Source organism: Drosophila elegans, unplaced genomic scaffold (assembly GCF_018152505.1).
Source record: "Drosophila elegans isolate 14027-0461.03 unplaced genomic scaffold, ASM1815250v1 contig_208, whole genome shotgun sequence".
Classification (NCBI taxonomy): Eukaryota; Metazoa; Arthropoda; class Insecta; order Diptera; family Drosophilidae; genus Drosophila; species Drosophila elegans.
Genome location: NW_024545578.1, coordinates 23034755 through 23049448, shown reverse-complemented (window position 1 = coordinate 23049448; position 14694 = coordinate 23034755). Strand labels below are relative to the sequence as shown.

The 14694-nt window shown below is 38.0% G+C and overlaps 4 protein-coding genes across 4 annotated transcripts; all 4 read left to right on the top strand.

Moving 5' to 3' along the window:
- The first annotated feature begins 227 nt into the window (after positions 1 to 227).
- On the top strand, positions 228 to 1184 carry LOC108136040 (enhancer of split malpha protein). Its single transcript, XM_017256971.2, has one exon. The coding sequence runs from the start codon at positions 308 to 310 to the stop codon at positions 782 to 784; it is 477 nt and encodes a 158-aa protein (XP_017112460.1). The 5' UTR covers positions 228 to 307; the 3' UTR covers positions 785 to 1184.
- A 2145-nt stretch (positions 1185 to 3329) lies between these two features.
- On the top strand, positions 3330 to 3820 carry LOC108136050. The gene has a single exon (XM_017256981.2). The coding sequence runs from the start codon at positions 3380 to 3382 to the stop codon at positions 3611 to 3613; it is 234 nt and encodes a 77-aa protein (XP_017112470.1). The 5' UTR covers positions 3330 to 3379; the 3' UTR covers positions 3614 to 3820.
- A 2085-nt stretch (positions 3821 to 5905) lies between these two features.
- Positions 5906 to 6799, top strand: LOC108136041 (enhancer of split malpha protein). The gene has a single exon (XM_017256972.2). The coding sequence runs from the start codon at positions 6009 to 6011 to the stop codon at positions 6456 to 6458; it is 450 nt and encodes a 149-aa protein (XP_017112461.1). The 5' UTR covers positions 5906 to 6008; the 3' UTR covers positions 6459 to 6799.
- Positions 6800 to 10890: 4091 nt separating this feature from the next.
- On the top strand, positions 10891 to 13999 carry LOC108136003. The gene is made up of 3 exons (XM_017256930.1): positions 10891 to 10941; positions 11714 to 13188; positions 13321 to 13999. Exons 1-3 carry the CDS (start codon positions 10891 to 10893, stop codon positions 13997 to 13999), a joined length of 2205 nt encoding a protein of 734 aa, XP_017112419.1.
- Positions 14000 to 14694: the final 695 nt, after the last annotated feature.

Sequence of the window (14694 nt, the reverse complement as noted above, 5' to 3'; positions counted from 1 at the left end):
CCCAGCATTGTCAAGGGTAAGGATATTCTCCTGATCACAATGCGACTTTCTCCTTCCTCTCTTTTGTTCGTTGCTCTCTGGGTTTGTGCAACCACCTGCCTGAAGTCTGCTTTCCCATTGGCTGAGCTCACCGATCGAGAGAGTCGCCGCTCTTTGGCAGAATTCTCCTCCACTGAAGGAAATTCGGAGAGCGGATCGTATAAAAGGAGAGGCTCGCGAGCAGGGAAACCAGAACACTACCAACTCTCAGCCGAGTGCAACCAACTCAAGATCCCAAGTTTTACTACAAATTCCAAATCCCAGCACAATGTCGTTTATCACACGGGAATACAAGTTTGAGAGCAGCAAGGTGATGCAGCAGAAATCAGATCAACACACGATGGCCATGCGGAGTCTGAGGAAACTGGTCAAACCCCTTCTGCGGCTGGTCAAGAAGAAGCAGCTACTCCGGAAGACGCTGGCCGAAATCCAGAACCAAAATGCAGTCAACGCCTCGCTGGAGGACATGCGCAAAGATCCGGCGGCCAGTTGCGATAACATGGCCAACGAGGAGCTGGAGCAGCGACTGTACAGCGATCTCCGCCAGTGCCCCACCAACGTAGCCATGATCGTGCAGCAGGGTCAGCAGCGCAGCATCGTGCCGGTCCACCCGGAGCAGACCTTCATCCCGGTGCACTTTGCCCGCACCAGCAGCGGCACCTTCTTCTGGACCTCGGCCGAGGGTGCTCGCCAGCACCAGGAGCAGCAGTTGCGCCAGCAGTTCGACCGATGGGTCCAGGCCTAGAAATCCCCACCATCCTCGATCCAGCAGAAAAATCTCCAACTGGCAGCTTTAAGTGCAAGTGTCTCCGTCCATTGGTCGTCGGATGGATGCGGGTACAGCTTCGCATGTTCGTAATCTCAGGGTGATATTAGGCATAGATTGGATTCTTTGGGCGCTCGACCCAAGGGAAACACAACTCTAATTGATATTCAATTGTCACAATCAAGCGTTACTATCGTAAACTCATTGTGATTCCTCGTGTCTTATTAGCCTTAAGTTAGTCTTAGCCGAATCATTGTCTTCCATGTTTGTTTGTTAGGGTCTTCTGATAAGTTCTAGGCTAAGAATCATTGTCTTCCATGTAAAATTTTAGCTATAAAACCTACACTCTTATAAGAAATAAAAAATGAAAAAAACAAAATTTTATGTGTCTTTATATTTTAAAACTTCTTCCTTTAGATTCTTCCCAATTTTATTTTCAAATGGATAGTAAAGAAAAAAAACTCTAGTGTTGATTGCTTGTTGGAAGTCAACTTAAATCTCTGAATTAGATCTATTCTGGTTTGAAAAATGGATATTAAATTGGACTCGCTATGCTGGTAACCGCATTCCAATCAGCGACTGCATTTATTCTTATTTGGGTACCAATTTAGGTTTTTCGATGCTGCTGGTATGCAATTTAAATTGGCCATAAAAAAATGATCTTTTCTTTTTTTAGATTATTCAGTAAAGTTAATGTTGATATTTGTTAGGCAAATATTGAGCATTTTGTAACACTTTACATAATACACCCAAAAAAATGGTCATAAAAACTTAACAATTTTTACTTGAATTTTAAACTATTTAGTATGAAAATTTTCTCAATAAGATTAGCATTAAATTAAAACCACGACAATATCAAAATAAAAATGTTGTGGTTCAAAAATAAGACTACAGTTTTAGACTTTTCGGTATACAAATGAAACAAAAAAATATAGGCCTTTTATTATATACATACTTTAATACTGACTGCAGTTTTTTCTTGTTGTTAAGCTTTCAGTGTTTTTTTTTGGGTGTAGATATATGAAACCTAGAACTTAGAATGTAAAGTTTTAAGTTTTATTTTAAAAGATAAAAATAAAGTAAGTATGTAATAATTATTTACAAAATTACAGCTCTCTTTAAATGTGATAATAGTCCAAAGGCACCAAAAATGTAAAAACATTTTCAATTGTGAAATTGAATTTTTATTTCTTAATTTCACTATACATTTTTAAGCGAAATAATATGTTAAAACCTCTTCAGAATATATAATTTTTTCATATTTAAAATACAAAATAAATCAGTATTTTCAAAATCAGACAAAGTGTTTTATTTCATTTTTACCACAAACTAATTATGCAGGCTTCATTCAGGCGCTTGAATTTCGGGAAACCTGACACTGACAACTAAACTTGAAACGCCACGAAAATAAAATTTGTAAGTGTTTATAAGGAATTATGCCTGTGGAATAGTTAAGCGAGCCACAAACATGCAAGGCCCCCGGCTCTTCACCCCCCAAGTGGATGGGACAAGATCCTATCCCACTCCACCTAAAACGTTTCGATCCTACCCGAGTGGAATAAGAATCATTACCAAAATTACAAGTGCCAAGTATTTCAACAGGAGACGAAATCTGAATTTCGACACAAAACGAAATTATACGTTTTTGTTGTAAGGAAGGGGAGTAAAAGATGGAACCAGCCACAGAAGTTGTTCCAGCAACCGAGCAATCCAGAAAAATCTGTGTAGTCTTGTTTTGGCATAAGGGTAGGAAATCTTTTCTGAATAAACAGTAAACTCTGAATTTCAATACGAACTGAAATACCACCACCGACAATCTAAATGAACAAGTGTGAAGACAGTGAAGCCTGCCACAGGAAAACCTTTAAGTCCTTCTCAACTTCTTCGTAACCATCGAAAGATCTAGAAAAATCCTCGGCTGCTCAAACTGATTTTTCACTGTATTGAAAACGACCACAGTCTACCTGTACTGATCAAAAATGAAATGTTGACGTGTAAATATTTTTCGTTTGCCGACAACATGTGTTTAACGAGGGTCTGTCACTTTTATCCTCCACTGTCAGCCTATTAACAATTAATAGCCAAAAACTAATCAAGGCATAAATTCGAGCCGAATCCTCCGCAAACAAACCGCTCAAATTACTAACCCGAACGCATGAAAAAGGGATGGTTTTGGTTTTTTTTTTTTATGTTTTTGTGCATGCTTGCCGCATCGTCCCATAAGTATTCGACTGAAATTATACTCTCCCACGACGAAACCGAGGGAGAGATTTATTTAGGCCTTTAAAATTCTGGTCTTACTTTGCACACGTGCAAGGGTCGCTCGAAAAAGGGACCCAATTCGATCCGAACCGAGGCTACCTGCAGAGAGTTGAGGAATGCGTGACTCTCATATCGGGAGAAACCGAAAAACACCTGCGCCAGGACTCTTCCTGATTGGCCGACGCTTAGGGGTTGATTTCGCAAGGATCGGGTATAAAAACGGAGCGACATTCCGAGTAGGACATCAATTTCAATCTCAGCGTTGAACAGTCAAGATCACAAGACCACAAATCGCAAGACCTAAGTGCAAAAATGGCCTACGAAACTCTGCTGAACACCACCTACAGCCCGACAGTCTGCCCCAAGAAGACCTACACCCCCGCCAAGGCCATGAAGAAGATCTTCAAAGTGGCCCGCAAAATCTTCAAGGCTTCGGGTCACCAGCCGCTCAAGAACCACACCATCCCGAAGGAACTCCCACTGCCAATCTCGGATGAGGAGTTCCAGAACTCCCAGAACGAGAAACTGGAAGCCGAGCTCGCCTAACTGTGATCGAGGAAAATGGGAAATCCTGAAAAGCCAACTTCCCAAACAGCTTTAAGACTGCATCGGAATCGGTCTCTAAACATCCGCACCAGCTTTAACTCCCCACTCTGCAAGTGGACACTTAAAAATGCATAACTATCCAGCTTTAATCATTGTCTTCCATCTATGTTTAAGCGTATGAATAAATACATAATATTAATATTCAAACTTGTTTACGTTTCTGATTTCTTATTCGAACTTTCCCTTTGTCATTGTAATTTCCTTGAAGGTTTTCCAAGAATTTGTAAACCAAAAACCGTTCTTACCCCTTCCCCATTCACGGAACAACAAGACCCTAAGAACCTTAACACGAAAAAAAAATCTTTACCTGTTCCCTTTCGACCAAAACCTGTTGTGGATTCGAAAAACTTGAAAAATCAAGCGGTGTGAGCTTAACTGAAACCTGTTACCTCGAGGCGATTTCTGATTTTCGTTTTCTGCGCTCCTTCTTAGGGTTGGGCCCTCGACAAAATAAATCTCGAATTGCATCGGAACAGGTAGTGAGGGACCCGACCCAGGTCCCTAAGATAATAAACAAAAACAAGGGCCCTACGAGCGGCAACAAAGCCAATCCTATCTCAATAATAAATGCAAAAAGGCGGCACGGATCAGTTCGATCTTTCCAGCGTTTCCAAAAGGGGGAATATTCGTACATAAGGCAGTGTGTGCCTTATGTAAATAGTGTTTACATGAAGTTGATGCAGATTCAATATTGAAAGCATACATCTAGGTACAGTTTGGCATAATAACATATAATGGACAATCAGTATTCAAAATGTATGCTAATTAAAGATACGAATTTTAAATAAATAATAAACAGACAAAACTTTTACCGGTTCGACATTTATACTCGTTAAATTTAACAAATAAATAAAAATGATAAATTAATAAAATAATAATAATTAAAATCTAGCAATAATAAGAGCAGCAAAAACTTGATAACATTTTAATTACTTTTACTTACTTTTTTTCAAAATTTAATAAATAAAATAGAAAACCAAAAATGTGCGTAAAGTATTAAGTTTAAAATTCTTGAATGTCAAGGATTAGTTATATAACTATTTGTTATATTTTTACCAGTACGTTATTTTAATAAACTAGTATGAAAATACTTTTAGACACCTGGAATATACCATGATTATAAATTTAAAATTAAACAAGGTGCTCATAGGTAGCACATAAAAAATTACTTTAGTGCCCTTAGATATTTATATCTAAAAACGTGTTCGATTAAAAAAAAAAAACTATGGACTACCATGGCCAAACTCCATTCACACAAAAAATCTGAAAATATGAACCAATAGAGTATAAAATCAAGTGATAACAAGTGGTGTAATCAGAAACAGTCTGTTAAAAAGGTGGCTTGGTAGAACTACTGTTTAAAGAGGGGGCATACTTTTTGTATTATTTACTCACATAAGTTATTTTATGTATTAAAAAATACAACAGTCCTGATATTCATTTATAAGTGCACCCCAATATCAAAACAAGCCTCCCCTGCAGTCTGAAATTTTTCAATGGTCGGGTGCTACGAAAACACGAGTTACAGATTCCCAAAAGCTGAAATATAAATGTGTGACGAACAATCATCTGGTCTCACAATAAATGAGTTATAATACGATACTTTCATAAAGAAGAAACCCCCATTCAATTAATTGGAGGGCAGAGCCAAAAAAAATGAGGACTAGAGATGTTAAAAAAATGGAACCCCTGTCGTGACACGAAATTCGTTTGGAAACCCATAGCTCAAATAAACCAAAAACCAAGAGCTCCCCAACCGAACGTGAGAATTTCCAAGATCGTGTTTTAAAGGATTTTTGGCGATGCCATCCCTAATCGGGCAAACAATAAGCATAAGAATGAAAGTGCACTATTTGTGTAAATTTGGCTAAGAATGTAGCTGGTTTTCGGTTACAGGATCGACATATTTCTGACGAACTGGAACAACAAACCCTGCCGAAATCCAAAACAATAAATGAGTCTACGTGAGAGAGGGCCAGAAATGTGCTGTTCCCACGCCAAGGATTCCTCCGGGGGATAATTGTCTTGGAAGGAGAGATGGGCCCACGAGATTCCCACGCTTCGCACAAGATTTCGGGTCTCAGGTCCTGCAGGACCTACCTGCAGCCACCGGCTAACGTGTGAAATTTCGGATCCTTGCACCTGCCTGCCTTTCGAGCGATTTGATTGGCCGAGATGCTGTAGGATCAGCTCCTGAGACCGAGAAGGTATAAATAGCGCCTCTGGTCTTAGAGACAGCATCACACAGCATCCGAACGTCGCAGCGAGAACATCTCAGCACGCATTCTTCTATTCAACGCACACACACAAAACTATCTACGAAAAACCATCTCAAATGTCGGCCATCAGCAAGCAGAAGAACTTCACCACCATGTACAAGTCGAAAGTGTCGCCCTCCAGGCGCCTGAAGAACCTGCTCAAGCCGCTGCTCGGCCACGTCTTTAACCTGAAGAAGGAGCAGCCCAAGAGGAGCTCCTACATTGCCTCCGAGGAGAAGGAGGCCGAGTTCGAGTGGCTCAGCAACGACATGGACAACATGGCCAACGAGCATCTGGAGAACCGCCTGATCGAAGAGATCCGCCAGTGCGCCAAGGAAGACGCGGTCATCGTTTACAATGAGAACGGCTCCGGCGAACTGCAGACCATTGACCAGGAGGACTACTACGTGCCCGTCCACTTCGCCCGCACCAATGCCGGCACCTTCTTCTGGACCTCGGTGCAACCCAAGGCCTGCGAGCCCTACGCCATCGAGTGGAACTTCCTGGATCGCTGGGCTCAGGCTTGAAGCAATCTCCTGGAGCTGAAACATTCAACCTTGATCAGCAATGGGGGTTTTCAACTTTCAATTGGGACAACTTCAACTGGACTGAAGCTCGGCTCTCCAGCGGGATGGGTACTCCAGAGTTTGGGCACTTCGACTCGGGGTTCATCTTTGGTCTTTGGCAGCGCTTTTGGGATTTTTCGACTCACTGAAAATTCCAAAAAAGCGATTGGGTAACCACATTTATTGGTGGCGGGAGGTATTCCAACAATTATCATATTTTTTGCTGTGCAAAAATGGGTTTCAATTGTTCGGGGTTTTTAAAAACAAATGTTAACAAAAACAAAAAATAAACAATGAAAACATATTTGAATTTCTTTTTATTTACGACTCATAAAAACGGTTATTTACATTATTTATTTAGCATGTTCAAAATGTGGTCCTGCCTTGGGTAAACAGGCGAGAAATTCTGTCTGCAGATCCTTTCAAGATGTGGGACATTCCCATGGCACCAAACATGTGTTGGGTTTTTGTTTACTGTTACCCAAAGATCTAGCTGAGATTTCGGAAAATGTGTGGAAATGGTGAGGAAAACTACCATCAGCATAGCATATGAGAGTTTAGATAACAGCTCAATGGTCTCGTGTTATGGTTTTTAAACAAACTTCTTATACACATTTGAAGATATTGTCAATTACGATAAGAAGCGGCAGTTCAAAATAAGCATGTTATATTATTACTTTGTTTTATTTGTATTTACGAAATAAAAGACAAACATGACCATTTATTTAAATGACGGAATTACCTAATTAATATCATGGTACCAAAAGAATATTATAATAAAGAAAAAATAAATTCTAAGCAATATGTTTTTCTTTTTCAAGGTCAACGAAAAAATGAAAACAAAGTTTATCTTAGTTTTTCGAAAAAACCCTTTTCAGAATTAATGCATTTAAAAAGAAAATGATAAAGATTCATTTAATTTTCATGATATATTTAGATTTAATTTTATTATTAAACTCCGGTTTTTGTACGTGTAATTTTCATTAAAAAAAACTGTCTGTTTGATAAGATAGATTTGATGGTCAACAATCAATCCCTTCATTGACTTTTAAGCTAGGTATTTAAACAAATTGAATCCTTTGAAGACCATGCCCAACAAAATTTGTTTATTTCGACCACCTTCCGTTTAAAACTGTTGCTGAAAATCAGAATTATAATTTTGTTTTTCTACAGCCTTGATGACCGAGATACAAGTCTTTGGCCAGTTTTAAAAGGAAATGCAAATAAGAAACACAAATAAATTTTTTGTTAGCTTTCCCATGAAGAGCTGTTTTATTTCATCAAAGGAAAAACTAATTTTCTTATAAACTAAATTGCACTTAACGGTAATGGAAGACGTGAGCGACACTGTTGTTTTCTTAAACGTAATGCAGTCTACAGTTTTTACGATAACAAAATCTGGATTTTCAAACATAACAAAGGCATAACAATTAACAATTATTAACAATCACAGCTAACGTTCCAGGAACGTGAAACCAACAACAAATCAGTTAATAACAAATCAGTTAATAACAAACCAGCTAATAACAAATCAGCTAATATTGCACATGATATTGTGGGGGTGTTGACCTTGGGGGAAACGTCGTCAAACGGAATCATCAGCTCGAGTTTGTGTCCCGCCAAGTCACCATTGCACTTTCCTCCAGCCCGGTCCTGTTTGGTCCTCCGTCTCCTCGATCACCATGTCCTTTTCCAATATCCACGTTCCCTTGTCCAGTGGGTGGGGTGGGTGGTGGATTGCTGGCTGGGTGATGGGAGTTGTGGGGGGAGCCAAGCGGTCTTTAAAGCTTCTGTACCAACCAAGGTTACGTAGGATTACGTAGGGGGTTGCGCTTGGAGCGCGTTTAAAGCTGCGACAATCCTCTCTCGCCGCCCTCTCCCTTTCCCGCTGGGAGAAAGAGAGAGTATGGGTGGAATCCCCGAGATGAGGAGATGTGATCGTTAACGGTTTTGCTTGAGCACTGACTCTCCGATCGGCGGATCGCCGGATTTTATACAACTCGCGGTACGACGACGTTGACGTTGACGCCGCTGCCGCGTAAATAGAGATAAACAAAGCGCACTCACACTCACACTTAGGCACCGTCCCTTACACACACACACAAACACGGCTCTCGTTTTCTGTGTCTGTGTTTGCCTTTCGTTATCAACCATTTATTGTGGGCCCTTTTCGGTTATCTGCAGTCGACGGGCTACTACCCGTTTTTATGTTTTATCACTTTTTACCCTCCCCTCGCACGATCTTCTGTTTACTTCAGGTCATTCGTTTCATCTGCACTCGAACAAAATGTGTACGTCTTCAGTTTCTTACTTGAGGTAAAACCAATTCTGGTAACAGAAAATCTTAAGAAATTAGCGTTAGGCCTCTTCTTCTTGTATAAATTTAAATTATGTTGCCTTCTTTCAGGCAGTTGCTGGCGTTAATCACAGTACTTCATTAAATGATTTTGGGGTTCAAGTTCGAACACTCGGTAGACAGTTTAGAAAACAATTTATTTTCATAAGAATATGTTTGAAAAATATATATGTATACATATATTTATATTTAAAATTCAACGAAATTCAATTACTGAAACTAGCGAAATGACATTGTAATTCCCAAATAGATCCGATTTAGTTAACAATGCTTAAGGGCTAACAATAACTTATAACATATATTGTATATGCCTACAAAATTTAAGATCTCTACAAAGAAACAATAACACTTTTAAAAGAGAATTCTCCATATATCTTGCTTCGGGTAGTCGCCATAAAGTAGGCAATACAATTTGACCGAAGCAATCTACTTATCGTTTCTAATTTTGTGCACTCCAAAATAAATTAGTAAAATAAGTCGGTTCCAGAAAATAATATTTATAATAGGTTATTTACATTCCGACATTTTAATCAAAATAAATAAAGTTTTTTCCAACTTTATTATATTTATAATTGGTTGTAAGTCTTTATAAATCCATTAATTTAAAAATCACATTCAATAAATATTAAATTATAGTTTTTAGTATAAATAATATTTATAAATATGCATAAAATAAATTTGTTACTTTTGAAATGTTTAAAAAAACATATATTCTAAGGAAAGTTTTGCCGATTCATATTGTGTCCGATACATTTGCTTATTAAAACTGCGAATACTCGGTATTTTTTTTGACTGTACTGCACGTTGAAAAGTCTTTTAACTTTGCTGTTTCCTTTCTGTTGTTGGTGTGATTTGTTTTCGTTTAATCTTCTTCCACACGCACGTTCGGCAGCATCGGCATCTCTAGGGTCCGTCGCAGTCGCAGTCGCTGTCTCACTCCATTCCACTCCATCCAATTCAAAATCGCCCTTCCCTTTCCTTTGCGTTGACTCGTTTTTAACGATCTCGCGGACCCCAAAACGAGAATCGTCCCTCGCCAGTGGGGCTTATGTGCATTCCTCACATAAAGCACGGGTACTCACATGTGGATGCAGATACAGATACAGATACATATGGTGCATACATATACATATCTACATATACACGAACACTTTACGCCCCTCTGGAAATGCAGTTTAATGACCGTTCATGACCAAGTCAATCAGATGCGGGACTATTTACGCATAGCAAAATCAGAGAGAACGATTCAACTACGAAATTTGTAGACACCCTGGAGTGGGGGACCCTTCCAAGCAAATTTGATAAGCCTTATAGGGATCGGAACAGGGGTATTTAAATAACTATTAACAAAACAACAAATACTAGCCTTACAAAATTATGCTGGTTAATTTGATATTTTTTCAAACACAAATCTTTCTTTTCATTAAGCATCTTAATGTATATTTCAAGAAAACTAATGTATATGCCTGTATATCTAAAATCCAGATTTTTAGTTTTAAAATTTTAAGTTTTATAGTGTTAGAAAAAATAAATAATACATTTTTTTATTTCCGTTAAGAGATAGTTATCAAAATTAATTATTATTATCTTCAAACACAACAAAAAGGACTGAAGAAAATAAAAATAGGTAACATCTAGACAAAGAGTATCATATCTACCCCATTTGGCATAAATCTTTTTTCCTGTTAATGTTTACCCTACGTCTTATCAATAAAAACCTCTACAATTACCAAGGGCAGCAGGTAGGAGGATTGCTAGAATTGCTTCCCCTAATCATTTCCTTTTCCAGTGACTCCTTTCGAGAACCCTCCATACAAGATCATGGGAACGTACGTTATGCGTGCGCTCCTCACGCGCAGGACACGTACGGAAGAAACCGTGGGAATCGAAACGAAATGCACCTAAACCAAAATAAATGCACCAGACCCTAGAAGAGGGTAACAATAGACAGGTCCCTCCGCAAGCGGGCCATTTCGAATTGAATTAGAAAAGGTTGCCCAGGTGGAGTTGGGGGTAGACCTTAATGGGTCCCAAAGAATGAAAGCAATCAGATGTAAATCAAGCAGCCAAGTTAGCAGTCGAGTCATGGTAAATAGCCAACCCCTCAACGTAGTGAAAAGAAATCATCCCCGGGACACACAAAAAATATAACCAATCATTTTAGACAATTATAAATTTGGGTTTTCTTCAAATCAAAATCTTGAATGCTATAGAAATCTTTTCCGTTCGAAAATCAAAGCAAGTTGCCACAGAAACATCATCAACGAAATTTTTACTCAATTTTGAGTGATTGTATTAATCTTCTGGTAATATTAGATTTTAGAACAATCATTTTAACTGTTTGTCGATTTATTGCCAAGGAAGACAAAACATTAAAGCGTACAAAATATTTTAATTTCCCTACTCGTATATAGGGTATATTGGATTCGTAGAAAAGTATGTAATAGGTAGAAGGACTCGTATATATTCTTGATCAGGATCAATAGCCGAGTCGATATAGCCATGTTCGTCTGTACGCCCGTATAAACGTCAAGTTTTGGAAAACTATAAACTACAGAGTTTCTTCTTGTTAATATTTACTTCAGTTAAAATAAAAATATAAATGATCTCATGTCTCTTAATGAAAATTCATAAATAGTTATATACATTTTTTTTTATCCCTTGCCCGTTTCTCTTAATAATTTATTAGCAATCAAAATAATACATTTCTGTGTGTCCAGTTTGACCATCAAACTAAGAGATTACAAAAATATTAATGTTGTAAAACATAAATCTTGTTCGTCATTGCCATTTTCCAGTAAGCGCCAGCCGTCTATTATTTTGGTAAATCTAGTTATGTTTCCTAAAATTTCTAATGCAGATTCGGCTTGGACTTCTACTAGCATTTCTGCTTGTGGTGGCATCCCTAGAAAGCCCAGGTATTTCCAAGCCTGAAACTAAATCCACGAAAAAGGATGATGCAGCCTTTCAAATATTTCACGGCAATATCGAAAAGTACGAGCTTTGTGTAAAACTTTTAAGGGTTTGCCGCAAACTGAGGGACAAGGCGCCCGATTACTCCGATCTTGACGAAGAAGAGCCGGTTGGCGATAACGAGGTGAATGCTGAGGACAAAGACGAGTACCGAAAGTCGGATTGCTTGCCCTATGGCCTCTCGGCAGCCGGCGAAAAGCACTTCTGGCAGATTGCAGCCAAATGGCAAAAGGAAATCGACGACAGGTTCTTAATTCAAAACCTATTCGTGGTGATAAAGACGACCGACAATGGGCGGAACACGAATTTGGCTTTTGGCAAATGGCAAGGCTGGTGCAACAGAACCGATCTTCCCGACGAAACGACAGAATCAAGTGAAGAGGACGATCGCAGTGTATCGGGTTCTACCAGTACACCAATTTTACCAACAAGTACCTTACCTCCTTCGAAAAACTGTGATAGGAACAGCCAACAAGGCAAATGGATATTTAACACGATCAACGACACCCGAAAGTTGGATAAAGTTATCAGGGGATTTTCCAACTTTCTGATAACCCTCGGAAAGTACGCCAGAATAAAATGTTGTCCCTATGAGTCAGTCAGAGACCGTTTGGAAATCATTCACGATGGCATTGATTTCTTACAAGAACTAAAGGGCACGGAATCCTCCCCGAAACCAGAATACACTGATATAAACTCCGATCTTTCTTATCTCAGAAACAGATTAGTGCATTTCAATGACGAAACAAAAAAATATGGTAGTGCCAATTACTCGTCGGGTAAATGTTGTCCCAATATTTTAAGTGAGCTGATTAAATTCGAAAATGATTTTGTAAGTAAACTTCAATCTTTAGGCCCACAGAAAAAAATCATTGACTACACGCCATTTATAAAAAAGGGAACGAGCTTGCAAGATATGTATTTGAGTCTACTAAATGTCATCCGCTCACTAGAAACTTCTTCCGAGAGTAACAGTAATACAACCATTTGTTGTGCCGAGGAAAAATCAAATATTAACGATGTAGATCAACTCTTGAAAGATCTAAAGCACATCAGCTCCCTTGACGAATTATCCAAATTAATAGACCCACTAAAAGAAAGGCTAGCCTATGCCAATGAATCACTTTCGGATGCGGAAAATCAGCTGATCTTTGAAGAAGGAAATCTCCAGAAACTGACTTTATTATGCGGAAAAGAGTGTCGACAAGAAAAAACAAAGGGTGCACTTTTTCAAGGTCTCATTTCGAAGTTGGGCAACTTAAAAAACAAAGTCAACAACATGAGTAGTTTAGGGTCCGTGAATTGGACTGTTCTCACCCAATCTGTAAACAATGTGAACAACATGATCGAAAAAAATTCATCGTTATTCATTAATATCACAATTATAAAAAAGCAATTAATAAAAATTCAATTTAGAAACATGCCAAAAAAGTACAATTCTTGTTGCTCAGAAGATTTAGTTGAAATAAGTAATCTTTTTGAAAAAATCGACAGGGCAAAAACCGATCTTAGCATTTATCACGAAGTACAAGAAAATATTTTCAAACAGCAATTTCAAGAAATTGAGGATAAGCAAAAGGATTTGGAAGGATTAGACCCTAGGCCACCAAATGATATACAACTAATGCTCAATCAATTAGAAACTGATTTGGAAAACCTAACAGAGAATGGCATTAACAAATTGGACAGGGAAATGCAGCACACCCAACTAAAATTTGAAATGGAAAAGGAAAAGTTCGATAGGGAAGTTGAGGAACAGCTAAAATATATTAACCTGTTCAGAGAAGAGATGAAAAACGAACAAGATCTAATTGACATTCGCATTGCCAAAATAAAATCGTTGCAAACGCCAAAAGATTATGACGACAAGCTAATTAAACTTGAGGCCACAGCCCTTGGGTTTTCCAAGCAGATTTTGAGTTACGAAAAGGAACTTTTGAGCCGCATCGATATAATGCAACAGCAACTGAAGGACCTGGACAAGGAGATCGAAAATACGGAGCACCGGGCAAACATTTGCGACGGTGAGTGTGACTTAGGTGATCTTGATTCAGTGGACAAACTGATTGGCAGGGTACAGGCTGTCAAGGATAAGCTAAGTTCAAAGTCAACGCTTGTCAAGAGTAAACGCAAATCACAGATTATGGTTGTCAAAACCAGGAGAAAAGGTTAAAGATATTTGACAAGAACGTAATTTATTGAGAAATTTACGAATCATTACTAAATATAAATGATTGTATATTGCGATAAGCCTTGGCTTTACCTGAATTAAGAAGTTGAAAAATTGCAAATTTGAATAATAGAAACATAAAGCACACATTTACAATATCTGTTTCAATTGTTATTATTTCTTTTTTAAATAAATTAGTTAAATAACCAATTCGATAAGTATTGTTTTTATTATTGCTTAGAATAAATTATAACAAATATAAAAGGTTGAGCAATCCGTTTTTAATGAATTTAAAAAACCCGCTCTATTTCGTGCACTGTTTAACACTAAAAAGTAGTTACGTTACGGCCACTTAACGTTTTGTTACGTTTGAATAGGTGGTACGTTACGAGTTACAGCGTTGCCAGAAGATTACATTTTTTTTAATTTGAACTTGAACGATGGTTGTGGGAAATCATTTAATATTTCAACTTGTACTTATAACTATTATTTTTAAAATACATATTGTGAAACAAAGCTGACATAATTAAAGAAAAAAACAGAAAATAAAGAAGGAAATTTGTAATAATTTTTGTGGTTCCGCTATTTTATTATATATTTATCCTTTAATATCTATAATGTAAATATAAAAAGCTTCAAATCTCGCTGTCTTAAAAAATAACGGATTTCACGGGAAAAGGCGAAACTTTGACTACCAG

Excerpts from the sequence above, each read along its gene's own strand:
- LOC108136041 (XM_017256972.2), top strand. The coding sequence starts at position 6,009 with ATGTCGGCCATCAGCAAGCAGAAGAACTTCACCACCATGTACAAGTCG.
- LOC108136050 (XM_017256981.2), top strand. The coding sequence starts at position 3,380 with ATGGCCTACGAAACTCTGCTGAACACCACCTACAGCCCGACAGTCTGC.
- LOC108136040 (XM_017256971.2), top strand. The coding sequence starts at position 308 with ATGTCGTTTATCACACGGGAATACAAGTTTGAGAGCAGCAAGGTGATG.
- LOC108136003 (XM_017256930.1), top strand. The coding sequence starts at position 10,891 with ATGAAAGCAATCAGATGTAAATCAAGCAGCCAAGTTAGCAGTCGAGTC. Across the intron at positions 10,942-11,713 it reads AAGTTAGCAGTCGAGTCATG|ATTCGGCTTGGACTTCTACT; the intron begins GTAAATAGCCAA and ends TTTCTAATGCAG. Across the intron at positions 13,189-13,320 it reads ATGATCGAAAAAAATTCATC|GGCAAAAACCGATCTTAGCA; the intron begins GTTATTCATTAA and ends AAAAATCGACAG.